Source organism: Hippoglossus stenolepis, chromosome 20 (assembly GCF_022539355.2).
Source record: "Hippoglossus stenolepis isolate QCI-W04-F060 chromosome 20, HSTE1.2, whole genome shotgun sequence".
NCBI lineage: Eukaryota > Metazoa > Chordata > Actinopteri > Pleuronectiformes > Pleuronectidae > Hippoglossus > Hippoglossus stenolepis.
In genome coordinates, this window is record NC_061502.1 from 16,465,927 (window position 1) to 16,493,851 (window position 27,925).

The 27,925-nt window shown below is 41.8% G+C and overlaps 1 protein-coding gene across 1 annotated transcript in view; it reads left to right on the top strand.

Moving 5' to 3' along the window:
• Window positions 1-27,925, top strand: part of LOC118099881 (disks large-associated protein 2) — an 85,298-nt gene that overhangs the window by 14,769 nt on the left and 42,604 nt on the right. The window contains exon 2 of the mRNA XM_035144666.2: window positions 25,548-26,704. Coding sequence (XP_035000557.1) covers window positions 25,619-26,704 — 1,086 coding nt within the window. The 5' untranslated portion in view covers window positions 25,548-25,618. The remainder of the gene's footprint in view (window positions 1-25,547; window positions 26,705-27,925) is intronic.

Genomic DNA, 27,925 nt, shown 5'->3' on the forward strand with positions numbered 1-27,925 from the left:
TGGCAGAGAACAGGAGATGGAGGAGACAAGCTATGATGTAGAAAAGACATGTGGCTCAGTCCATTTTTAAAAGCACACTCCTAAAATGTAGCCATTTCCAAAATGACAGCAGTAAAAATTGGACATTTTTGACAGTGTCGTGTACGGAGGAGCTGTGCTGGTTCCCAGACCCAAAGTAGAACCTGTCACACTGACACACACCTGCCCACGTTTCACTTTCCTCACAGACTAAAGCCAAAATCTGTCATTTTGCAAACTGCTGCCATACTTGAACAGCTGCAAATGGGAAGTGTGAGGAGCTCCATGTGTCAGTGCTACGTTTTTAAAACGGTTAAAATCAGGAAGCTACTGCTCCACTTCAAGTGCATGTGCATAACATTGCTCTGATCTACTGATGCACGTATTGTTTGCACCATAGACTTTATATATAGAGATCTCCACCTCCTAAAATATCCCAGATACGGGGGCCGCCATCTTGCACTTTTGAAGTAATTTGGAGTCAGAGTCTGCACAGCAGTGATCGCGGTGTGGAGCTGTGGTATCGGAAATTAAGAGATACATTTATTTATGTACTTTGACTTTATAATTTGGTCCAAGTCCCATCTGTTAACATGGAGGAGGTAGGGTTTATGACACTAGGAGGCCAACACAACGATTTGGCTTCACTTTTATTGAGCTGTCATGTCATCTATCTTTATATACACTCTATGGTTTGCATATGTGAAGCGGATTAAATCAAGGCTTGCATTCTGCCTGGAGACACTAGAGGTGCAATCAAATCTTGATTGTTTTTCAAAGATGGACACATTGGGACATTAACTAATCAAGCCTCCTCCATTAGACCACGGGCAGAACATCACTCTTTGGATCTCTCTCTCTCTCTCTCTCTCTCTCTCTCTCTCTCTCTCTCCATTCCTGTGCCCGTTCTCCTCCACTGGACAGAAGCATAAAGTCAAGATACAACAGAAATGAAAGAGACACGACCACTGGAAAGGTCACATATCACCGACCCTAAATACAGGAATAGTAAAGTGCATGAAGTGGTGGCCATTGAAGCAGCGTAGCGACGGTTGTCACTCAGGCACGTTAAAAAGGGAATTGGCGATGAAGGTCACTACGTTTTATTTTAGCTTACCTCTCAAATGGTGGATAACGCATAATGAGATGTGTGAATGTTTGCTTCCAACCATTTAGAGATTTATTTTCGTGCAACTATTGCAGCGTTTTCCACAGAATTAATTCCATATCTGAATATAATACATACCACTTGAAACTGTGAGGTCTGACAATGTGGATGGTAAAAACACTATGGAGCCTCACACAGCTAAACAACGAAGAAACGAACCAAGTTAGAAATCTCTTATGTTATGATGAGCGGTGTAAAATACATTTCTGGTTCAATAGGACAAATATTATGGGAAATTAGAATATGGCGGGCGAGAATTAATGGGAAACACTGCTATTGTAGGTGTTATATGTTCATTCATACGTTCCTGAGTGCGTGTACAGGCCTCTGGTCGTATGTTCAGTATATATATGTATGTCTTTGTGTGTGTACGCTTGTGTTTTGATGTATTTACTGCCTGGAGTAAAAGTCATGCACGACCCACTCGACAGCAGAGACAGTTCAGGCTGCACTGATACTCCAGACCCACACAAACAGCAACATGTCATCATCGCACTCCCCCTTTTCCCTCTCCTCACTGTACTGTGCAGTGAAGCAGGAACACTTTAAAAACAATATATGTCACCTCAGCAAACAGCTAAATTACATCTATGGTCTTTTGATGGTGGCGTGTGTAATCCCAGTGTCCATAGCGGGCGTCTCAGCGGCTGCACGGTGACCATTTTTCCTCTCTCAGGGGCGAGAGGAGGATCGCTCGGCTGACAAGCGAGGTCAGCGCTCTTGTTTTTATCCGGGGCCGGTGCGGTGACACGCACGTAGCGCAGGGGAGAGCTGGAGTGAGAGCGAAAACAATACACACACACGGCTGCCTTGTCTTTTCCAGGAAGAGGCAATCATATCTGACAGTTTGAATTTCATCCTTTTTTTTTTATGTCGGAGAAAAAGATTAATGGCAAAACCTGATACCGGGATGGAGGGGTCGGCAAAAGTTAAGAGCAGATGTAAGAACCAAGTGAGGTGTAAACAAGTGTCTGTGTCAGCCTGGTTCACAGTACAGCAGGAGAATCAGGTGGATTTTTGGGACGAGTCGGGGGGTTTGTCCTGGTGAATGATGGTGGTGTGTGACCCCCCATTGCCGGTCAGTCATGTTGTATGACCTCACAACGACTGCCAATCAAACTGCACAGCGATCCAATGAGTCGTACAGTGTGAACTCTCTGGAGCATTAAGCATTTTCTAACACTGCCTCGGCGAGTGGTTTAAATATCAGGTGGAACAAGACGACTGATTTGGTTAATGTTGCCTTGTATTCGATATATATTTGGCTTCTGGATGCTGTAAAGGTAAAGTCAGTATATTGCTGTAAAATGAGTTGTATTCATATCTTTATCTCTTTCACTCCCCTCGCTCTTCATCAACGGGTGCTTCGCTCTCCTCTCAGGATCAGTGCAGAGTTGTAAGTGAGCCGTACCTCGTAAAGCATCTCCCACTGACATTTCTGCTGTTGCCTGGCAACCACTTAGCATTTTGATACCCTTGTACCCGCATTGAAAAATAAATAAAAAATAGCACAGTGAAGGCTAAGTTCCTTGAACTCCTGCTGTGGGTGTTTGAATACTGAATATATTGTGTTTCTCACCAAACACCAGGAGCATCACAGTCCTATTCTTGAGCCAACATCTCTGCCCCGGGGTTTCCAGGAGCGATGCAAACTTTTCCTCACCGGCTGCAGAGGGAAGAAGTAGAAAGCACAAAGTTAGAGTTAAACTTTTTTTCTTAAAGATCAATGGGCTATAATCTCTTGAGGCAGATACATGAATTAAATCAAATGGATGAAGTTTAACTGGGAGGTCATTTAGTTTCTTGGCCTGTGTTGTTCTTTCTAAAGAGCCGGTTGGAATCACTGTAGGTTAAAACACAGGATTCATGTTTTAGCTCTGAACTATACAGAAAGCACGCAATTAAACTTGTTAGAAAATAACTTCCTTTAACATGAGGGAGATAGGCCTCCCTGTTTTTAAACAAAATATTTGATACATTGTAAAATTACAAAGAATGGGACATTTGACAGCTGAATTTAAAAACTACGTATAATGAAAACACTGTTTCTCCATTAACTCAGATATATTTTGGGGCATTTTGATTTCACTTCATTCTTCAGTACGACAACAAGGTCTGAACATACAGTGAAAGTTATAAAGAACTGTCCGAACAGTGGAGCAGCAGATGGTTTGGCCCTGAACGCAACATGAGTCGGACTAGGAGGAGACAGAAGACACTGAGACAAACTTAAGACACTTGAACATACCAGCAAACTATCTTTAAAAAACTATGTGTACTTGTACCATTTTAAAAAACGATACACCGCAGTACTTCTAGTGTATTATATCAGTCAATGTTAAATACAAATTTGTGTAATCACCTCCAGTGTCCTCACTTGTGGAAAAACATATGGCCGCCATATTGATAACTTCATTAATTGTCACGAGGAAAATTTGCAAGAAGTCCCCGTCACAGCCAAATGACATGGTAATGGATTCAGAGCAGCAGCTGATCTGCCTGTAACTGCAATTATCTCCACATCCTGTTTTTACTGTCATTAGCAGCCTGCCTCCACAGTGTGCGAACTGTGGAGACGGGCAGATGAGAACAAATTAATACAAGTCTGGAACCGTCCCAACTCTCTCTGAGAAAAAAACGTCCAGTTTATTGTAGAGGAGCAAAACAACTGACATAGTGGGAAAGAAATTGTTCACCTGGGTGTTTTATATACGGCTCTTATGAGATATGTGAATCTGTCAATCTGAGGTTGTCGGTAGAATTTCATGAAAAGAAATAAAAACACATTATTCCTGTGTATTTGTTCTCCAGGATTGCGCAAAAACTATCAAGGGTATTTCCACAAAACTTGGGCCAAGAAAGAACCCATTGAATTTTGGGGGCAGATCCTGGACTTTCTCAAATATTGGAAGACGGAGATTTTTTCCCAGAGAGTAATTCATGGATCTTGATGAAGAAAATCAGGCATATTTAGTCGACTGATATCTGATATGAGTTGCTGCTTGATGAGACTTAAGGGGACGTTTGGGCTTACTTGTGCTCTACTGTGTTGCATTTATAATAGTTTTCTTGGACGCCCCCACAAACCACGAAACAAACAACAGAGCAAATATAGACCCGAAACATATATACAGTGCCTTGCATAAGTATTCACCCTTTGACTTTCTACATTTTGTCATGGTATAACCACAGATTAAAATTTATTTCATCGTGAGTTTATGTAATGGACCAACACAAAATAGTGCATCATTTGGAAGTGGAAATATTACATGGATTTCACAATTATTTACAAATAAAATCTGAAAGTGTTGAGTGCATATGTATTCACCCTTTACTGTGAAACCCTAACAAAGATCTGGTGCGACCAATTGCATTCACAAGTCACATTTGCAAGTCACATAATTAGTAAATAGGGTCCACCTGTCTGCAATTTAATCTCAGTATAAATACACCTGTTCTGTGACGGACTCAGAGTTTGTTGGAGATCATTACTGAACAAACAGCATCATGAAGACCAAGGGCTCACCAAACAGGTCAGGATAAAGTTGTGGAGAAATATGAAGCAGGGTTAGGTTATAAAAATATCCAGAGCTTTGAACATCTCTCTGAGCACCATAAAATCCATCAAAGAAAATGGAAAGAATATGGCACAACCGAAACCTACCAAGAGGAGGCCGTCCACCCAAACTGAAGAGTGGACAAGGAGAAAATTAATCAGAGAAGCAACCAGGAGGCCCATGGTTACTCTGGAGGAGTTGCAGAGATCCACAGCTGAGGTGGAGAATCTGTCCACAGGACAACTATTAGTCGTCTACTCACAAATCTGGCCTTTATGGAAGAGTGGCAGAAGAAAGCCATTGTTGAAAGGGATCCATAAAATCCCGTTTGGAGTTGCCAGAAGCCATGTGGAGACACAGCAAACATGGGAAGAAGGTGTCTGGTCAGATGAGACAAATTGAACTTTGGCCTCAATGCAAAACGCTATGTGTGGCGAAACCACCTGCCCATCACCTGAGCACACCATCCCAACAGTGACAATGGTGGTGGTAGCATCATGCTGTGGGATGCTTCTCTCAGCAGGTACAGGAAACTGGTCAGAATAGAGGAAAGATGGATGGAGCCAAATACAGGAAATCCTTGAAGAAAATCTGATGCAGTCTGCAAAGACTTGAGACTGGGGCGGAGGTTCATCTTCCAGCAGGACAATGACCTAAACATACAGCCAGAGCTACAAAGGAATGGTTTGGATTAAAGAATGTTAATGTCTTAAATGGCCCAGTCAAAGCCCAGACCTCAATCAATAGAGAATCTATGGCAAGACTTGAAGATTGCGGTTCAGAGACGGTCTCCATCAATCTGACTGAGCTTCATCTTTTGCCAAGAAGAATGGACAAACCTTTCCATCTCTAGATGTGCAAAGCTGGTAGAGACATACCCCAAAGACTTGCAGCTGTAATTGCAGCGAAGGGGTTCTAAAGTATTGACACAGGGGTGAATACTTATGCACCCAACAGATGTCAACTTTTTGTTCTCATTATTGTTTGTGTCACAATAAAATTTATTTTCACCTCCAAAGTACTATGCATGTTTTGTTGATCAACGGGAAAAGTTTATTTAAGTCTATTTGAATTCCAGTTAGTAACAGTACATAATGGAAAAGTCAAGGGGTGAATACTATGCAAGGCACTGTATACCATCCCACACAGGTACCGGATAATTAAAAGGTCATGAAAGAAAACGAACTTGGACTTAGAGAAACTTTTCTCTGAATGTTTGTGTGTGTGTATATAATCTTAAAGGCAGATCAAGGAGATTCACCCGATTAAATGGCAGCTGCACGGCCTTATTTTCTATGCACACTGTGTCCAGCATCCTTGAGTGATTCTGATAAATCACTTTTCCCCGTGGTTAAAATCAATACGCGTGGCACACAGCACTTCAGCCCAAAGCAAACCCAGATAATTCCCCTGATACGGACGCAGTGTTTTCCCTCGAAGCTTCACACGCACACACACACAGTATCAATGATGCATAGGAGTTTACAGGTTGTTTATTTCTGTGATTAAATTACTTCTCGATTACTTCCCCCACGCCGTGCCGTCAGTCGATCGTTAAACAGGACGTGGGTCAGCAGGTGACGAGGCGTTGGACGAGGTTACATCAGGAAAATTAAAACACATTTCAGTCATAATAGAAGAAAAGAAAACGTCGTGACACCAGCAGAAGAGTTTAAAGCTGCTCTTTAAGACATCTTATAAACCAAGTGGAGTCTGTAAATAATCCTTAGGAAACTGGGAATTATTTTTGGAGGAACAAATTTCAAAACTCAAAAGTCTAAATACATAGATACCTCTGGGTTTATGTGGGAAAATACAATTTAGTCATTTCTGTGTTCATAAAAGTTAATTTAATTCGATAATTAAGTTAGGAATTAACGGAAAGACAGTATTAGTTGTGACTGCACATCCTGCAACTGGGAATATTTCAATCATGAACCAAAGGACCTCCAGTTGCCCTGGTGGTAGATGTGTGGCGCCTCTAATATTGCTGAAGAAGAACAATCAATTTGCACATTATGGTGGATCTAAGAAAAACTCGACAGGTCATTGGAAGTGTTCCAGATTGTGCCATTAGGAGCTTTTGAAATATATTGTGAACCAATATTTGTTAAAACAAACAAGAACCGATGCAGCTCTTAGGGTTAAAAATACAGATATTTTGGGTGCGAGGACCTGATCGTGTCCGTTTTGTCAGACGTGTGTGAGACGGATGACTGAAACATATGTTTGAAAACCCACCAGTAGATTGAAATCAAAATCTTAAAGAGTGTTTATTGTAGCCTGGTACACTTGTTGTATTCCCGTTAGTTGATTTGAAAACACGGTCAGGTTTTGGTATTTCGATGGAGGATAACTTTAGTTGCCGTAACTCCAAGTCGGCCTTCGTTGGACTTATCTAACACTGAGGGGATAGGAGCCCAGTTTCAGACTGACATGGAAAGATTTCACCAAGTGTCATCTTTCATTTGCCCCAAATCCTTTTAGAAAAGGAACCATTAACAGAAGCCAATCTTCTCTCTCCTACTCATTACAAAACTGTCAGGACACTGCGGCGGAGAGGACGTCACTTGATTCAAAATGAAAATCAGGATGGATGAATTTAAAGTCAGAGTGCTTATTTGCAATGCAAAATGTCAGCCCTGTGTGCTTGTGTACTTCGCACCTTGATTAGGGAAAGTGATGCACATTTTTGCATAAATTTACATGTTAATATAAAAACACTATGCAGCTGTAACTCCTTCATCGTATAGGAGTAGAAGTGAAAAGAGTTTCTAACAAGTTATATGTTGACAGAAATACTTTCTAATTTATGCATTAATTAATCATTAAATTGGCACAACTGCTTTAATTTGAAGTAGAGGAGGAAACATGCGGGAGAGCTGTGAGTCAGATGCGTAACAGGAAGTGCTCGCCACAATAAAACATCGTCCCTATTCTCCTCCAGGATCTGCTCGTGTTGACTCCACTGCATCACAGCGGTGAAGCTGTTATTCAGGGGATTCCCCAACATCCCAGCATCGCACTGTGGGACTTCAGCTGCCGCATCACATTTTCATCAGCTGTGATGCAAAATCCCAACCACACCTCCACCCTCCCCCACTCGCCTCACAGCCCTGAGAAGTCAACACAGACATAAATAAGATCAAATGAACCCAGAGCGAAAAAAACACATCAAAGCTTTTTCTTTGCATTCGTCAAATCTGCCGTATCGCTGCCGCTTTTATTTCAGACACAACTGGGAAAAGTGTCGCGATGAACAGGCAACGCTCAGAAAGAATCCACAAGCTTCCTTTGTAAGTACACTGGAAAGAGATTGATTTTTAAAAAGTCAATAATGGACCTTTTGGCTGCATCTGCACCATATTTCATACCGAACAGTTACAGGGGGACAAAACTAATTTACACAGAAAAAGCTTCACTGATTAAACTAACGTAACTGAGAATAAAGTCTGACTAACTAAATGGATTTCCAGCAACGTAAATCCCCTTTTACTGCTTGATTTGTCTGTGGAAACACTGGGAAGCGTTATAACTTCAAAAAGGAATTCATAGACATCCTTGACAGAATATATTAACTGTTATCTGTTCACATAAAGTTGATAAAGACTAAAAAAAAGTATTATAAAATAATAATAGAAATGACAGGATAAGGATAATTCATCAATCAGACTATTTCCAAGAGAATAAGGCATCAGACAGCTGTTATTGAAGTTTACTGAGGTATCTGCCATTAGAAAGCTCTTTTTAAAAAGCTATATGATAAAACACTCTATAGTTATTGTACCGTGCTCTTTTATATCCGCTGGTCGACATTAACATGTTCTGTGTAATTGTCTAATGCTCTGAGCCTCACAAAGCAGCTCTCAAAGTTGTTAGCAGCCGTCTGATCGTCCGGGCCGAATGGACGGAGCCGAGGATTTAACGGCGCTGACGGACGTGCAGGTGCTGCTGTAAAGGAAGAAAAGTCCAGAGGGGGATTTTGCAGTATTTCAGTATTTGTCTCTTGCCACTGGCAGGTGGAGAATATTATCACTTACATAATAGACAAGATAGGTGCCGAGGGTTGCAGCTTGCCAGTATAATTGAAGTTCCTCTACACCCTCATTAACCCATATTAATGACTATGCAGGATGTAATGAATCTGCTGCGGAGTTTCTGGATAAATTGTCAGATTTAAGCGGATTCTGAGGCTAAATCAAAACTTTTTGAAAGTATCTTTTGACTTTTTTAGACTCTTGGACACATCTGGGATAAGAATGTTTCCATCTTGTGACAAAGACGTCATCTGGAGCCAGATTCCGCACAGAAGTGATCAGGGGGTGGAGCTGTGGTCGTGAGGTCCTGTCAAGACATGTACTCGACCAATCCAGAGACAGTCTCAGCTGTCAATCATGGCGTTTCACACCAACTTTATAGCAACAAATAAGTAATTAAAAACTTACTGAGAAAATTAGCACATGAACAAAACATCCGTGTGGAAAGCACTTCCTAAAAATACATTGGATATATTTTCTCCTTTTTGTTAGGTCCTAGTCCCATCTGCTAACCTGGAGGAGGCAGGGTTTATCACCTATACTGCAGCCACCCAGCAGGGGGCGATCTCAACACTCCAAATCCAACATTAGCGTCGTGCTGTTGATGGACATGAACTCGGTCACCTCTCCGAAGGGAGCTCTGGACCGGAGCCTGTATTTTTATACAGATCCCAGATAAATTCAATCAGTGCATGAGCTCAGCCTCATACTCTGAATGCATATTTATCCTCCCGCCTGTCTTAAGAAAACACTGCCAATCAATAAATTAGCTTCTCTGCTGGCAGGCGGCGCACAGTGATACTGACGGGCTGCACAGACTGACGTGCTGGGGTAGTTATATAACAGAGGCAGAGATGTCTGGCTTGCTGAGGGTATTATAGGTATAATGTAACATCGCCCTTTTTGCTGTAAAATAAATACCCAGAGCAGAGAGTACACCTACTGAGTTCAACCCCACAGTGAAGCAGAAACTTCACAAATCAATGAATGGATATGTGGATGATTTAAAAGACTAAATAAGTAGAGAAGAAATATACAGAATAATACATTTACTTGCAGTTTAGAGCGGTTTGCATTGAAAAGTCCTGGTGTTGTTATTGTTCAGAGAGAGCGAAGTGCAGCATTTGTGACCCTCATGGTTATTTTATTGCCTGGAAATCAGGTTGTGCTGGACCATGACTGAAGGAACAATATGGTTATAGTGGTTTTCCAAAGGGACTTTCACATGTCTGGAGATTTTGGGCACCTCTCGCTTCCATTTTGTTTTTAGAGTTAGGGAATTCGGGGAACTAGGGGGGAGCTGGGGTGGAACCATCACACCCGGAACCCTCAGAGATGTCGATCCACAGAGACCCACACACACCCTCCGAGCTAAGTTGCGAGTCTTTCTGAGTTACTTTAATACGACGAGAAGGAGTTAAAGCTGGGCATGTATTTTTAGGAGCAGATGGCGTCCCTGCTGGGTGCTGCTCTTTAGTCTGTGATCCAGATGATCTTTAGCTGACATTAGTTGTTCACATCTTGACTTCCTCACCTCTTATGTCAGGACAACACGAACAGAGCAAACGTGTCACATCAGTTTGAGCGATTGAGTTTACGTCGCTGTGTGTGTGTGCTTGTTGTGGACTTCACACACAACCAGGTGCAGCGTGTGTCCACTTTGAAGGTCACGGACGGCATCGGCAATGAATCCTGGGACCTGGCGGTTGCAGGTTTCCCTCAGACAGTTCTCTGACAGTCTGAACCGTCCCCACAGAGACAGATGGAGCAGCGGGGCGGCGCAGCACAGTCCTGCTTTGTCTCACAGAGCACGGTGCTGTGATATCGTGAGAGGAGCTTGTCAGGTTGTCCCAGCACTAAATGAAATGGACGGCTAAGGTTTCCTGAGGGTTTGATTTCCTAAACTGATTGAGGGTCTTCTTATCATTTGCTGCTCATATAAAATCTTCATCCTGATTATAATTATGAAATGAGCTTGAAAACAAACAGAAGCATTATAGCCACATTTTTACAGTATTTTAGAAACATATTGTTATTGGCACTTATGATTGTCAATATGAAAACGTTAATCTACAGAAAAAACAATGCTGAATTTTGTCTTTCTCCTTCATTCAAGTTCTACATATTTAGTTGTATTTGTGGTTTTTCTTTTTCATAAGGGGTTTGATAATGATAATATATTAGTATTGGGATTTTTTTTTTATTCCCTAGTACCGACAACGCCCTCAAAATTCCATATTGGTTTGGCTCTAATCAATATGAGTAAAACAAAAGTAACAAGGTAGAAAATAATAAGTGACATGTGTATTGTTACTGGTTTAATTAAGAAAGCTATTAAATTAGCAACAATTAATTCTGTCTTCCATGCTTATGAATGATGTGCTCTGTTTTTCAATTTAGCATTGAGCACATTTCACAGCACTGTGACATCTGTACATGAAGTAGTTTCAGTAAATTTATAATTATCTCTTTTAATCACCGCTCTTTTTTTAAAGTTGGGTCATACTTTCGAGAGCTGAGGCCATTCCACCACATGACTCACGTGCACAGGAACCAGAGGCAAAGGAATAGATCTGAATTCCCCTTTAACAAATTGTGTCTGTTTGTATTCCCCTATTTCTCTGGCAGGCCTCCTCACAAAAGCAACGGCTGAGAGAAACAAAGCAATTAAGGAATTTTAAGAAACAAACCGCTCACGACACAGCTGACAAGATTTGTTCCTACAGTGACAATAACACTGTTGTCTGGGGAGATGCACCATACCCACGATGTGAGAAAACAGACAACAAGGAGAGAAAATTAGCCTGACTGACGGTTTTCTATTAATCAATGTGGCTTGTCTGTGGCATTTAAAAAACAATAAAGATGACTTACAGAGCAGCTTCACACTTACTGTGTCCTGTTTACAAGGTTCAAACTTTGATGCTTTTAAGTTCATCGCAGTTTTTTTGTGATATTTTTGGCGACACAATGAACCCTTTCATCCCCGTGTGTCATTAGATAGGTGGTCGCCACGGCAACAAGCCTTGATCCTACCATCTCTCGAGTGTAGGACAAATGGCGTGACCCGGCGTGGACACCTCAACAGCATCCTGCTGCGACCTCGGTGTCCTGGCAGTAAATCATCAGTCTGAATAATGAACACTAATGGGAACAAAGCAGATTACTAGTGTGAGAATACACTCTTTATTAATGATACCTGTGCAGTGCGACACACATATTTCTCTCATTATTCCATCTCCACTGTACAGCATTGTTCCCTAGACTGTATAAAGATAATATGGAACCATAGTAGTAGTAGAAATAGTGGAGTGGAGTTTTATAACATCAAATAACTAATTAAAACCAAACCTACCAGAAAAAGTATCACTCGATTAAACAACAGTGTGATAAGAACTTTCTAAAATGACAGAAACTATCTTTGAGAAAAATGTATTTGATGTTTACTCTTATTGACCTTTTTAGTTTGGTCCAAGTCCCATCTGCTAACATGGAGGATGTTAGTTTAAATCCTTTATTCACAGTCTGTGGTATGAAGTAGTTTTTATTCTGGGAACAGACTTTCCTTTAAAGAATTTATCTGACACTTCAACACTTTCCTTTTCTGTTGTTCACCTTTACAAGCGTTCCTGCTGTTCAGGTGTTCCCCTCCTCATGCAGCTTACTGTTAAAACCCCCCCTCTCACAGTTTCTCTCTGCAGCCGCTTGAGCAACGTGCACAATCTTTCACCGTGTCTTCTGCACAGCCGTCAGAAGGAGGCGGGCCTGTGTTCCATATTTCATGCGCGCCGCGTTCGGTTAGCCATCATTAAAGCTCAACTTTTCACACTGGCTGCTTGACAGTCTGGCGCATGCTGTACAGGTATTGAGGGAGGAGTTGTCCCCCAACCCACCCTTCTCCCACTTCCTCTATCTCCCTCACTGTCTGCTGCAGTCGGCTCAAGACAGATGGAGCGGTACACGACAAAACAGCCTAATTAAGAGAGTGGTGCACCTCTGAATTCCCACACACACGCGAAAAAAATAAAAAACTTCACCAGAACCATGACTGAACATGTTGGAGGCGAGGAAAGAAGAAAAACATTTTCTACCAATTTGCGTCATCCGTCTTCGTCCTCAAAGTGCTACCGCTACCTGGAAGCCTCGCAGAAGAGCGCGCAGCAAATAGGCCATTCAAATATCTGCTTTCTATGCAGAACGACAACATGACTGCCTAATGAACTACATGGCTGAATACGTTTACAACTTGAAAATGATTTATACGCGGATCGAAGAATGGCAAACACCGAGACCTGCACTCTGAGAGGTTGCAGTGTAGAAAGAGGAACAAACATAGCTCCAGGAATGTTAGTTATGGCTTCAAACACCTGCTCACTTTGACGTCACTTCATATTATGAGCACATTTCTCTGAGCTGAAAAGATTATAAAAGTTTATTTAATTTGCAATTACTTAAATAACTAATAAATCCCCAAATGTGATGTTTTTGGTAAAATCTCCGGGGATCAGTTTTTTGGGGCTGAACAAACGCACTTTTCTCGTACTTTACATTCCAAACGACAGATGACTTAATCAGGACAATATTTGTCGGATTAATTGCTAATGAAAATGATAATTAGTAGCGTCCCTTCGTGCATGCGTTATGAATGAATATATGTGAAGTGAAAAACTTTTATTTGCGATACTGTGTGGAGCCACTTCTTGCCTGTGCTTGATGTGACACATCCCATCTGGCTCCATTCTGCTCGCTTTGTATCACCCGGTAAACATTCTGCTTAATTTTAATGTTGATGCCAAAAGCCGGCCGCTCCAACAACGTGAATAGTTACATGGATAATTTTTCCTTATAGCAGTGTTCACACAGACAGAGACTGAACCATCTGGAGGACACTTGATCCCAAAGAACAGGGCTCTTCTGTATACTATATAATATTTAAGAAGTTTCACACAATGTTGCATTGAACCAACATTTAAAAACCCTCCTGTGTGTTGAGCTCTGTGTACATTAGCCAGTAAAGCCTGAAAATCTGTGTTCATTACAGAGAAGAAATGGAGAAAGCTCTAAGCAGCTGTTTCAAAGGACAGCTAGAGATGCTTTTCTTTTATGGTTTATGATAAAATGTTCTACTAAAGGCTAAATTTTGCCAAAGCATATCTCATATTTCAGTGATTATGTGCAATAATAGTAATATCTCACAAAGTAATAAAATGTTCTGTTCAGAAATGTCATGTGAGGGAATATCAAATAATATCTAATAAGTTTTTAGATACTGTAACAATATGTGCTGATACTGAAAGAAAGTAATTACAGCTTTCGAGCACCAACCCATTTTGAGTTTTGGGGGCAGATGCCAAAATTTATATCCGGGAGAGAAGACTTTCCAATAAATATACTTTTTTCAAAATTGGGAAATGATTCACAAGATGTTCTCAAACCCTTATGACAAAAAAAAGTAATTAAGGTTTGATATTTTACAGTTTAACCATAAACTTTATTCTAAATAACTATAAAGCACAAATACAATCGAATACATAGACGTTGAACTGAGAATATTACATATAGGTGAAATGCATGTAAACATAGATGCACATCTTTTCATTTTGTAAAATAAATGCAAACATAAACACCAGTATTGGTCGATATTATAGGATAATTGATATATTGGCTGTGCTATAGTCTTATAAAGGTTTTAAGAATAAAAATTCTAATACTAATATTCGTCTTTATGTGTGAAAGACTTGATGACTAAACCTCATCAGCTGTCAGTCACTGTGATGAAGCTTCGGGCTGGAACAAATGCCAAAGGGTTACAGTGAGTTACAGGGATTCTCTCATTTTACATATTCTCGCCTGTGGCTTTAAAAAAAAAGAATGTGTGACACACTGTGTGTTTGTGCAGATGTTCCTGTTGCAGGACAGGCTGAGCTGCTGCATGTCTCTCCACATACTGCACTGCAACACTCTAAGTCAAGGCGGATTGCTGAGATATACTGGAGGAGTATCACTGTTCTATTGCTGGAATGAAACCCCAAAAAGAGTATCCTCCATTCTGAATAAAACATCTGTTAAATCTGTGAGGATGACGGGCGGGCGTGGGCTTTAATATTGCAGCTGTTGCAGATGTGAGTCGCAGCTATCGGGGCATTTTTGGGGGGAAGAAGCTATTTTCTCCTCCTGTTTTCTGTTTCTAAGAAAACATGAACTAACACAATACATTTGTGATGCGCTTTGCTTTGATGGGATTTCTTTTCTTCCTGAAGGGTTTTCTCTTTCTGTGCAGAAAGGACAGTGCCCCATCTTTAATGTAGTAGTTGCAGTAGTATGGCATAATATATTGCATTATAAGAGAAAACAGTATTACAGTCGGTCTGTAATGTCTTTATAAACATTCAGAAAAACACGGTTACATACTGATTATTTTTGGGACTTTGTCTGTCTCTGTGAATCTCGGTGTAATAAGCTTGTGTTTTGTTCAATTGACAAAAAAGGGTCATAACAATAATTACCAGCCTTAAATTAACTGACAACATAAAACACAACACGTTTAACTTATAGCTCAAAAAGCAAAGCTGTGGCCCATCTTAAGTTTGAATGGCGTTTTGTTTCGTTAATGCTAAAGTTTGATTTCCCTGCACTTAAGCATCTTTAACGGTAGAAGATTTTCTAAAAATGTCCTGAAAGCCACAACAGTTTTCTGCAAGCTGGTAAATTTATACCTTGAACTGACAATGCAGAAATATACGCTGTTCATTGACTATTTTATTGAGAAAAGGTTGCATTGACGCGTTTAGCATTTCAGAAGTGGTGTACGAGTATCGCAAGCTGTATTTGCAGAATTTTAAACTTGTTAACTTTGGTGAACCGAGTCAGTGACGGCCTGTGGTTATAATGAGGGACTGGAAAGGATGCTGATGAGGCAGAACACCCCCCTCAGCGATGCACACTCTGATTCTTTTCTTTGCAGTTTTTAACTGAATTTGCTTATTGAGATCATTTCCATTTTAAACACAAAAAACTGTTAAAACACTTGTGTATTGATTCTGAATACAAAACAAGTACCCAGGTCAGGAGCTGGTTAAACCTGCAACACGACAAATGTAGCATAAAACTGCATAATCCGCGTGGTCATAAATTTAAAACCCTCAATTCGTGGAGGTTAGTGCTTTGTAGGCGGACGCTTAAACATCCCACACAGACAAGATGGTTAAAGTGCAACAGATGTCTCAATATTTAAACTCACACAAGCTGCACAAAGGCTTTAATAACGGCTAAACACTACATATGAGTCGTTTCTATGGAGACGTGTCAATATCTGCTGTAAGAGGAAAGGATAAGATTCCAACTCACGTCTGCTACATCTTGGGTTTTTAGCGTCTTTTCCTATATTGTATCATCGCTTATCGTTATGAATTTCTCACATGGCTTCCTTCTTGTTACAGTTTAGATTCAAACTACAACTCATAGACTCAACGAACAATGGGCCTCAGGCAGAAGCCGTTCTTAAATAATGCATACGATCGATTTAGGAGAAAGTGTTTCTGACCTGTTGTGGGAGTCACGTCTGCTGTTACTCAAGTTTTTCCTCTAATGCATTTTATATTTCAACACTTTGGAGCAAATAAAAACGTTTTAATAATTATATTGACATGATTCTGTAATTCAAATTCAAATATAATTCTACATGTATTCATCTACCTCCTGCTTAGTGCTGCAAAATATGCAATTGGTATTCGTCTTGAGCAAATTCTCCTTTTTACTCTTTGATGCAATTTTCATGAATGAACAGGAGCGGAAGGAAGATTAGCCTTATATGGTATTATATGCTTAAATACACACAAGTGGCATTCATTAGGGATTTTCACGCCATATACACGCTTTTCTGAAGTTAGAAGCGTTTGTTGAATCTGACGTTTCATGATCGTACGAATCGTTCTTGCATGAGGCTCATTGTTAAATCATGAGGTCCTCGTTACTTCCTGTAGACCCCAGTTAAAGACTCTGTTCTGCTATATAACTCGTACATTACGTGCACAATGTATACACTTGTGGAATTACACAAGACCCCTGAGGGAAGAATATGTTTCAGCTCTACACAGGACCTCATCCTTGGTGTGTTAAATGATAGTGTAGGAGGCTTTACAGGCTGCTGCACACCGAGCAGTGATGGACTCTAAGCTCCCTATTTGGTGTTTTCTTGTGGTGAAGGGTGTAGAGAAGAGACTGTGTCCAGGGTGTGTGGCATCACTACAACATCAGCCTGTGTCTGCTCAGCGAGGAGAGAGCAGCAGCAGCAGCAGTGGGAGGGAGTGGGCGGATATCAAAAGGTGAAATGCGGCCTCTGCTGCAAAGCAACTGCATATGATTTTGTCTCAGTTGCGAGGTCTAACACTTATATAATTTTTCCGCTGCTGTCCCCGTGTGCATGAGCAAAACCATTTTACCCGTAATGAGCCGTCTCCTCGCCGCGGCCTCTGCAGTGTTGCTGGAGCGATTACACCTTTATTAACAGTCAGATGCTTTAGTTATTTCCTGCCAGTAAACATTAATTTGCTATTCACCGTTACCTTTTTATTTTACAATACAAATTCAATCATTGCCAGGACACGTCAAATGTTACATTCAATCGTCTAAACAAATAAGAGAGAGAAGCTGGGCAGGTGCAACAACACACACGTTGACACCTTTTCCTGTCCAAACGGATTCAGGTGTTTTTAGCCACATAGAAAGAGTGAGAATAATAAAAAAGTGTGGCCCAGAGGTGTCTCCATGCCACAGGTTCTGACTGAGGAAATACATCTAGTACATCCAGGCCACTGTGTCTCTGCAGTGCATACCCAGAATATTCCAATAAACCGCACCGTAGCCAGGATACTCTACGAATGTGACGTGGTTTTTCTGTTGAAGAGGCTTCATCAGCTCAGTCAGCTTTCTCACAAATAATCTCTAAATTGTCTTTTGAGGTTTGGATATCACTGAGTGTTGGAAACCTGTTCAAAATGATCCACCTGCCTCCCATCAAGTGCTGGGATAGACTCCAGACTCCTGTGACCCTGACTCACAATTAGCAGGCAATGAAAATGAATGAACGCTGTTTTGTTTAAAAAAAGAATAAAGAGAAACGGGGTGCTGAATGCAACCGACACTTCTCTTTTGGCAGGTAGCTCGAGACGTGGGTAGGACACCTTAGGTAGACAGGAATACACTCTGTTCGTTTGTATTTGAGGCAACAAGGAGACGAAATCACAGGCGACGAAAAGCACATGCGATTCCTCACGGGGCAAGTCTCTCCGCTCAGCAGCCCAACCTGCCAACTCCCAGGGGCGTTTATTTCAGGCTAAGAAGACTGGACCCCTGTCTGAATGAATAAGGAGCCATAACTGCACTTCTAACGGTCACCTGGAAATAAAGACTGCATGTGTAGAACTTTGCTTGTGTGCAAAAACACGGTTGCCTTGGTATGATGTTTCCCCGTAAGAAGAGGATTGGCTAATTTGGTGAAAATATCATACAACCAGCATCTTTGGTGCTAGTTTGTGGTTTGTCCTGAGGTTGGTATATTGCCTCTTTTTGCTTTTTTCTGATTAAGTCATCATCGGAAACACCGGCAGTTGAGATTCACTACGAGACGTTGACCTGCGCTGAGCGAGACATCGAGTTCCCTTCTCGTTTCCGTATCATCTCCAACCTTTCGAGAGACGTAATGTCATGACCGTCATGTCTGATAATTTCGTAACTGACCTGATTGGATTTGTTTGGTTTGTGGCTTGTTGCTCTTTCCGAGGTCAGTCTTCGATGTCGAGGTCAGGGCCGAGGAACAATCAGCGAAAGTAATAAGGATTGATTAAGAGCGGATGTTTTTTGCTCAACGCCGATCGATAAATCATTTCAGGGGTGTTATTTTTTTCCAGCAGTGTGATTCATGCTCTACAGTTTGGCTGCCTGTTGCTCGGTTCTCCCCTGTGGCATTAGCTCGCTGTGCACTGGTGTGGAGGAGGAAGGTCTCATTTATTCCAAGTTATGCAACCATCTTGGGAAATGCTGGCCAGGCGCTGACTGTAGCACAGAGCTTAAACTCAGCACACTGGTTTCCCAGAGAGCAGAGCGAGCAGAGAGGCATCCCCCCCCCCGCCGCCGCCGCCGCCTCTCTTCTTCCTTTTCTATTTTGCCTCTTCCGCACCGGGCTCCAAATCTCTCTCCCCCCTCTTTCTCAGAGTGGCAGCTTTGTCAGGAGAAGATATGTTTTACAGGCTGCATCAGGTGCTGACAGAAGCACATTTAAGGCACGGAGGAAATAGTCTGTTGCTCATGCACCAGAATAGCTGTTGCATAAGCTGTGAAACAGGAAAGCTCTCATCAATGTTTCATGGAGCTGCATTGTAAGCTCTTAAAGAGACAAGGGGGAGTATTTGAATTTTTACAACCTATTGTCCTATTGAGGAAGAATCCCTTTCAATCATGACAGCTGAAGACATTTTATCCAGCGTGTCAGATAACAGCATTTATTGTCACCTTAATTCGATATTTTGGAAAAATCCTTGCCAGTAGTGTATTGACTTGCAGAGTTTGATTTACATTTTCCTCCATGGCTGCATGTAATCTTCTGAAATCTCCCCCTTCTTCCGAAAGTCGACACAAGGTTGCTTGCTTTTCTCAAAAAACCTTTCAGGGGCTTAATTCTCCGCCTTCTGACGTCCATCAATCATCATCACAGGTTCTTTTTTCCTCTTTGCTCCTGGTTCTAGTTGTCCTCTCATACCACGAGCTGGTATCTGTTGCTACAGCACCGGAAATCACTTCTTCTGAGGCGCTCTGAAAACAGTACGTTCCGGTAGCAGTGTAAGACAACTACTCTTCAGAGTGGTGCAGTTTAATGTGGGTGAAACTAAGGACGTGGTATCAGATCGGTACATAGATCTGTGTACTCGCAGATGCCCCCTTTCCGGCAGTATTATGGTATTATTGGTATCGAAACATCTCTTGTGCAGATCCGGCCAAGTTAATTTCATTGAGTTTTTCCCAGGGAACTGAAGCTGGTGCTACTATAAAAACAGAAGAGTTGTGCGGAAGTCACATGGAAGTCTGGTCGAATGAGCACTTGAAACAATTCACGGTTCACCTCAGGCGAATGAGCTGCAGGCTAAAGGTGCTCTATCCTTGCTCATGGTATGGAGAGTGGGAGGTAATGTCCAGGCTGAGCTGAGAACTCATCCTTCTCTCTGCTTCTGGCTGCAGGCTATCCAGACTCAGCCCTATGACACAGCGAGCTTCTTTTTTTTTTTTTTGTTACTAGTTTGTTGAGCCTGCCGGCATCCCTGTCTTGATGTCACCTCCCCCACACACGGAGAACAGTGCACTGGCCACTATGTATTAGTGGAAGTTGCAGAGCAGTCTGCTGCAAATGCTGGATGACACGAGCCTACTCAGGCAGACAGTCAGTGTTTGTTTGTGCTGTGAGACCACACCGAGTTGTTACGTGATATGAACTGCCATAACTTGACTGCACCACCTTTCACATCCTCGCTAGGGATCGGTGGCAGGTGTCACTGGACTCTTGCTCTGTTGGGAGATATGCTACAGGCTACGTCAGTTCAAGTCTTTGAGTTTAACCACAGCATTTTGGTTCTGCACTTTGGAGACTTAGAACTACAGAGGAGTATTTCAACTCAACTCAGCCTGATTCACATTCACCTAAGGGACAGAAACGCTCCCAGAGGAGAAAGTAATCCAAGTGCTGGGGAGGTTGCCATTCAGGATGTTCCCAGGCAGTCTTTGATTGAATATTTTAATATATTTTAACAATACAAAGCAACCCCCTAAAAGGATAAGTGGTATAGTTAATGGATGGAATCGAGAATTCTTTAAATTTAAGTGAATCAAAAAGTGGTCACAATATGAGATATTAAAGATAAGCTATGTTACATTTGAGTAGTAGTGCTCTTGGAATAGCTGTGTGTACTGATGGATCTAAGGGGAACTGGTAATTGTGGATAATTACATTGCATTCATAATCTAACTCTGCTTAATGATTGATTGATGGAGCAAAAAAGCATTTTAGCAGCTTCTTGGTACTTTATTTTTAAATGAATTGGTTGATAGCTGGAGACTCTAATCTGGGTTAAAAGATTAGACTTTAAACAGCTGATTGCAGAGTAATCAAAGCACCTCGCGAGAGTTCACATAATCACATTGGAGCTGTGACTGAGAGTTACACTGAAACTCTGTGAGTGCAAACAGATGCTTTCAGTTTTCTGAGCACTTACATCGTTTCCTATACCAGAGTGATCGATGATTAGTTATTTGAAGACTAGTCAAACTTGATAAACATTGATGTTGGCTGGACATCTTAGCGAACCATGGCATTTAGGTGAATTTGTCAATAAAGCCCGCTGGACCAAGCAAATGTAATTTAGCCTGAGCAGATACAATGCAGATATGGTGACTAATTAAACAGCAATGTACTGTATCTGCTCTTTCCTTGGATAGGATAACATGAAGGATAACATCCAAGTGCCATTAGGTCAGAGAACGGTTTAACTATTGGCTGTTTGTAAGATTAGTGGTGATAAGCAAACATGGCAGGAGGGATGGCAGCTGGACGACGGAGCGGGACATACCTTCTGAAGAATACTGTGTATTTCAAGCCACCTTTAACTTAATGATGTGATTCAATTTAGAGACATGAAAATAGATTATTGGGTTTGGGGAATGGGTTTCAGACAGACACTGAGAAGTTACTACCATTCTTTAACGAGAAGGGGTTGGGTTTAAAACTGATGTCCTTACTGATTTTGTACAGAGAATTATACATTTAAAGTTGTTGATGGTCTTATGAACCACCTGTGGCAGCCCACCACAGTCTAATTTGGCCAACCACAGTTTCATAAGGAACCAAATTATTCTCACACAGTCATAACAACATCTCTGACTTTGTGCTTTGTGCCGCTGAGCCGTGTGCTGTCAAAACACCCATAAAGTTTTTACCACCCTCATCATTTCCACAATGGGCATGCTCTCAGCAAGTGTTACCTGTTACACACTGCGAAGAACTGCATACTCGTGGGTTTACAGTCGGTTTTATGGTTTGTGTGAATTTGGTTTCTAGGTTAATTCTTGCATTATACCATCACTCATTGAGGATGTAAACGCACCTGCTGGTATCCCGATTATTCATTTTGATGTAAATGAAGCCTTGCAAGTAAATGCAACCTACTTTATAGTGTATGTCATACGTTGACATACTGACAAACCGTGTATAAATGTGTATATTGTAAAATACATGATTGGATTACATTACACTGTACATAACGGAGCATAACACGGGCATGCATGTACACACATACCGTCTCTGTGTGCTTTCATTACCGTTGTAGGCTCTAATTTGACACATTTAGTTGCCTTAGCAACTGGTCGATGTCCTCTACTTCAGTGTGGTAAATTTGAGAGCTAGTCAGGCTTAGGGAGACAACAGAGAGCTGTGATGGATGAAATGAGATAAAGAGAGGACCACCGAAAGATTATTACAGTGATTACAACACTACATCAACTGCTTCCCATAGTCACACACGGTATTTTAACCCCAGATGTACAACCTCTGCTAAGATAAATCACAAACACGTGAAAGGCTAAAAGTGAAGAAGAATCACAATAAGGGTTATTACACCTCCTAATGAATAATACTGTGTTTTAATGTCTTCTACTGTTGTTAATACAAAATTGAAAAGCAGGGCAAGGACGTTAGTAAAATGAAAACAATAATTACATCTGCTCAGCGATGGTGTAAGAAGTCTGTTGGTAAAAAAAAACCTGCAGCACAAACCATCCCACTGATGATGGATTTTAAAGGTTAGTGATTCAAAAGTGTTTTGTTGCTCAACCTGTATTGATTTCCGAGGGAGGGACTTTGTGGCACCGGGTGAGACACATTTAAATTCAGATTTTTATTTTCATTTTTTATTTTAATAAGACACAGTTTTAAGTCGAGTTTCATTGTGTGTCCTCCAGCTGCTGCTGCTGCTGCTTAAATTCATCATTCATTTAAAGTGTACAAAATGTGGTGCAATCGGTAACGGGGCATCAAACACAGTAGACCATATGGCAAGTCAAGCTCAAGTGTCTGTAACACATTACATACTGTATGTGTCTCTTCTTCCCTGCTGGTGAGATCAGGATCCACCCCAAACAACCTTGAAAATCCCATTACAGTTCCTAGGTTTTTTTCAGCAGCGGTTGCCATGACAACTGTGCATTTTATTTCTGGCTCTTTTTGAAATAGTGCGAGGAGAGATCACAGTTCCTCCGCGTTATGTAAGACGATGTGCACCATTCCAGGCCGGGGTTTCCTGCCGAAGAGAACTTCAAGAAATTAATTAGAGGGGGGGAAAATAGACGCTCCGACGTTCTGTTTACCTCGAAGCTTTTATCACAAACTGATACGAATGTTGGCTGTAATTGTCGTGCACGGAGCTGAGCGCGGCTGCCAGACTCTTTTAATAACACTGCTCATTTTGGTGCATTTTGTTGTTCTGCCTGTTTTCGACGTTGTCTTGCGTCTTGATGGGCAAGACATACATGATGATCAAGGTGTGTGTGTGTGTGTGTGTGTGTGTGTGTGTGAGAGGAAGAGAGAGGGAGGAAAAAGGAAAATAATATTGTATAATATAAACAGGACTGGGAAATTATGGATTAGCCTTAATCGGATTAGTAATCACGTTGGGATTTAGATAAGGAATCACTTGGTGTCTAAGTCAATTTTACTTTTCAGGTAAATTCTTACATAATGTAAACATGGTTCAGTTTATTTGCAGTGTGAAAATGTGAAAGTGGGAATAGTTTCAGATCGATTGCAGAAAGTTAAGATGGCATTAAACTATAAAACTTTGAAATAGTTTACCAGGCCTGCCGCATTGCTTGCAGTCTTTGCCTCCGACAACATAATGGTTGAACAACGAGGACACTCACATTCCAACTGGTTTCAACTACCTCTCCTGAAGGCGGTAGTGATACTTTAATGGTATTACAGTGGTAAAGAAATTGACTAAATGAAGTGGTTTATTGATTTTCTATGTGTAAATGGAAAGACTGCTACCTGTCGAACTGACGACACGGCAACGTCAGACGCACACACATCTACCAACCAATCAATATCAAGTAGATGTATATGCAGCTCACGTAGGTGATGGCGATAGGACATACGCAAGTCATATACAATTAGTGTGCTCCCTAAATGAAAATGCATAACAAGACATGAACCTTGGTCCAGACTTTCCGATTTGAGAATCAAAAGCTTAAATGAATCTAAAAACGGAAACTTGAGAGAGAAACTGGATATTTTAGCTTGAATTCTCGTGAAGTTTTATCTTATTCCTTTTTCAGAAAAGTACAGATGGGTTATTACCGGCAGTGACAATGAACTATACAAGCCTTTGTTGTTTCAGCACAGTATTTGGAGCCTGAGCAGCATTCTCCATTAAACACCTTGCAGAGATTGGCAGTGCAAAAGGTTTTTTTACGAGGTTAATCACTCACACACACGACGTGCTGTCTCATCTCTTTGCAGTTGGGCAGAATGTGTCGCTCTTTGTGATTCCCGCTCAGTGATGTCTGCAGCTCCGCGTAGAATAATTAGGCACACGGCTAATAACAACTGGTGCACCGCAGGGCTTGACACAGAACTTTTATATAACAACTCTTTCATCACAGAGTCAATTTGTTGAGGGAATCACTCGCGCGATTACTGTGCGATGTGTTCAGGAGCATGGTCTTCCAATGAAGGAATGTATCGGAGGAATTAAAGCAAAGTGGAGCTCTGCTTTTAAAGAGATAGTCTGATGATTGTAGTCCAACACAGCTGGTTTCTGGTGATACAATGTTTTGTAATGATTATTAAAGGTATCGGTAGGAGCATTTAGATTTTTGCAAATTCCTGTTTCACTTCCTTAATAACAGTCTTATCAGTGACTCTTATCGAATATTTTCACCTTCTGTATTTTTCTCCTTGTGAAATGCTGACATCCACACTTACGGAAAACAATGAATGGCTGATGTGTGCGAAAAAATATTACTCTGACAGACTATTCAAGTCATCGTTGCTTGAAGGAGATAATCAGTAAAAAAACCTCCGAGCTTCTTTGGGGGCTGAAGTGGAACGACTTTTCAGAAGAGATTTGGTAAATAGTGTCTCATGAAATCCAAATACAAACCCTTCGTTGTAGAAGAGAAATGATTTCGATCTGACGTCAAAGAGAAATATTTATTGAGAAATCAGCCAACCGCAACTTTAAATTTGGAAACTGATTTTAACGATATGTCAGAGCTGTGTACATCTGTGACTTCCTACTATAATAAAAATATTGAGTATAACAACTTGGTGTGTTGGCCAATTATCAACTGACTCCTGACTATTCACTCACATTACAGGTCCCTTGTTGTTCTGTACACTTCACTATACTGTGCTGTAGATAGAAGGATGATAATATTAATATACACTAACTTGAACACACACAAAAACTATCATCAGTTAGTATCATCGAGATTAAGTGATTTTCGTGAGAAAGGAATGAATGGAGGAATGCAAAGAGAATCCCACTCGAGTATTTATCTATCATGTTGTTACTTTTAAGGAGAACCACAAGAGCAATTTTAAATTACGGGCCTTTGGGCTATGAACAGAATTACTCTTCATGGTTGTTCGGAGCCAATATCTGTCTGACTTAATGCATCTTTTCTTATGTCTTTATTTTCTTCTGTCTTTCCCTTTCTCTGTAACAGACCAGAAGTTTTCGCCTTGGTCCCCGTCTCAAAAGTTCAATGAAGGCAGACGCCTCCCTCCGGCCAGGAACATGAAGGGCTTATCGGGCAGCCGTTCCCAGCACCAGATCCCTTTACCCCATGGCTTGGACTACGACCCCCACATCCATGACCTCCATGCTCACCATGGCGCTGACGCCCGCCACTCGTCCTACCTGCTCAGCCCCACAGAGAGCTGCCCCATGGACTTCCACCACCGCTACTCACCGCGCAGCTCCATCCACTCTGACTGCATGATCATGGCGCCGGTCATGATGCCTCCAGCTGCTGTGTCTGACCACATCTCCAGCAGCACCTTCCCCAGAATGCACTACAGCTCACAATATTACGACTCAGCCACACGGGACGACTGCGCTGCCATCACAGCCTCTGCCACATCCCCAGCTGTCGCTGCCGCTGCAGCCGCGGCGGCTGCCTCCGCCCACCACGCCGGCAACAAGAGCAACCGCCTTCCTGCTAACCTTCTAGACCAGTTTGAAAAACAAATGCCACTACACCGTGACGGCTTCCACACATTACAGTACCAGCGCACCTCCACCACCACCGAGCAACGCAGTGAGAGTCCTGGCCGCATCCGACACCTTGTTCATTCTGTCCAGAAGCTCTTCACAAAGTCTCACTCCCTGGAGGGCTCGTCCAAGATGAACGGCACAAAAGGTGATATTGTAGGAGGTGGAGGAGGAGCGGGAGGTTATCACCATCACGGCCACCACTCCACCAAACACGGTAGCAAGAGGAGCAAGAGCAAAGAACGCAAGCACCGCTCTGGTGGCTGGTGGAGCTCCGACGACAATCTGGATAGTGACAGCACCTACCGCACGCCCAGTGTCATGTCGCGGCACCACGGGGAACATGTCAGCCACTGCTACCCGGATTCCATGCACAGCCACCACTTTGGAGACCTGTCTCTAAAGACCTCTAAGAGTAACAATGATGTCAAGTGCTCGGCCTGTGAGAGCATGGCCATGGCGCCTGAGGGGAAATTCATGAAGAGGAGCTCCTGGTCGACACTGACAGTCAGCCAGGCTAAGGAGGCCTACAGGAAGTCATCGCTCAATCTAGAGAAACCCATAATGCATCTGGACCTCAAGCCTTCACGGACATGTCACTACCTGCAGGTGGGTGGTCGTTTACTTTATGTAATACATAGTTTGTTTTTAATCAATCTGTCAATCGTATTTGCTATTATTAGGGACATCAGTGAATTAAAGTGTTTATTTAAAGTTTAATTTTTTTTTTTAACTGTCAATGCAAATTTAACATATATGAATGGAGCTGCTGTTTTCTTTAAAGATTAAAAACATGTCGCCTCCTTCAAAGCGTCTCCCTGTACGAAGACCCTTACCTCTGCTGAATAATTCTTAAGAAAGTGTGGAACAGTATTTCAAGGCTGATTTTTTTGTGCTGGATTGAAAAGGGCAGAAATCCTGAGCATCACCTATCTGAAAATATGACAAACAATAATTGAGATCAATATTCCCTCCCTCCCCCTGGAGGGTCATTCTGAATAAGATGGAGTGATCGATGTATTGATTGGATATCCTGCTGGGGGAAGCCTTTTGAATTGCACTTTTCTTTCTGTTACTCTCTTGAGGGCAATTACGTGAGTGTCCGTGAGTGTGAGAAGCCAATGTATTTATCCAGGATTACCTTTTGTGTAGTCACCTCAGGGGGCCATTGTCTATTAAGGTGCAGAGATCAATTGAGTGAATTGATGTCAGGGTGGAAGACACTGAGGATAAAGGGTTACCTGCAGCTCGAATGCAATGTAGAAAAACAGATTGGTTTTGGGCAAAAAATGTTTACTGATGAGTCAGAACTGCTGCAGGCACTAAAACATAATTAAATCATTTTATACAGTTTCTAGGCCTCTGCCATAACGTTCAGGGACTAATATAGCCACTAGTAACACTTTTAGAAACATGGTATAAGACGAGTGTTTTGTAATTTTAAATAATTAGCATGGCTTTCCAAAGAGACTCACATGGTTCAGCATTAGAATAATGTAAATATTGTAGGGCTGTCCCGAACACCTGAATAACATGGTGGTGTAAAGGCTTCAGTGAGAATGACCCCATGGATATTCTAAGCTTCAGTCGGCAGCAATGTGAAAGTGAAAGGATTCTCTCAAGGCATTTTTAGGATAATACGTTTAAGAGGCAAAAAAAAGGGTTTCGTGAGGTCGTTGTGACCTTGATCTTTGACCTTTGACCACCAAAATGCGATATGCTCATCCTTGAGTCTGGCGGACAACCCGACGACTTAATGCCTCCTGCCACTGGCTGTCGTCCCCATGGAGGCAGGGATTTTAGTGACTGGTGAACTGTGAATAGATTTAA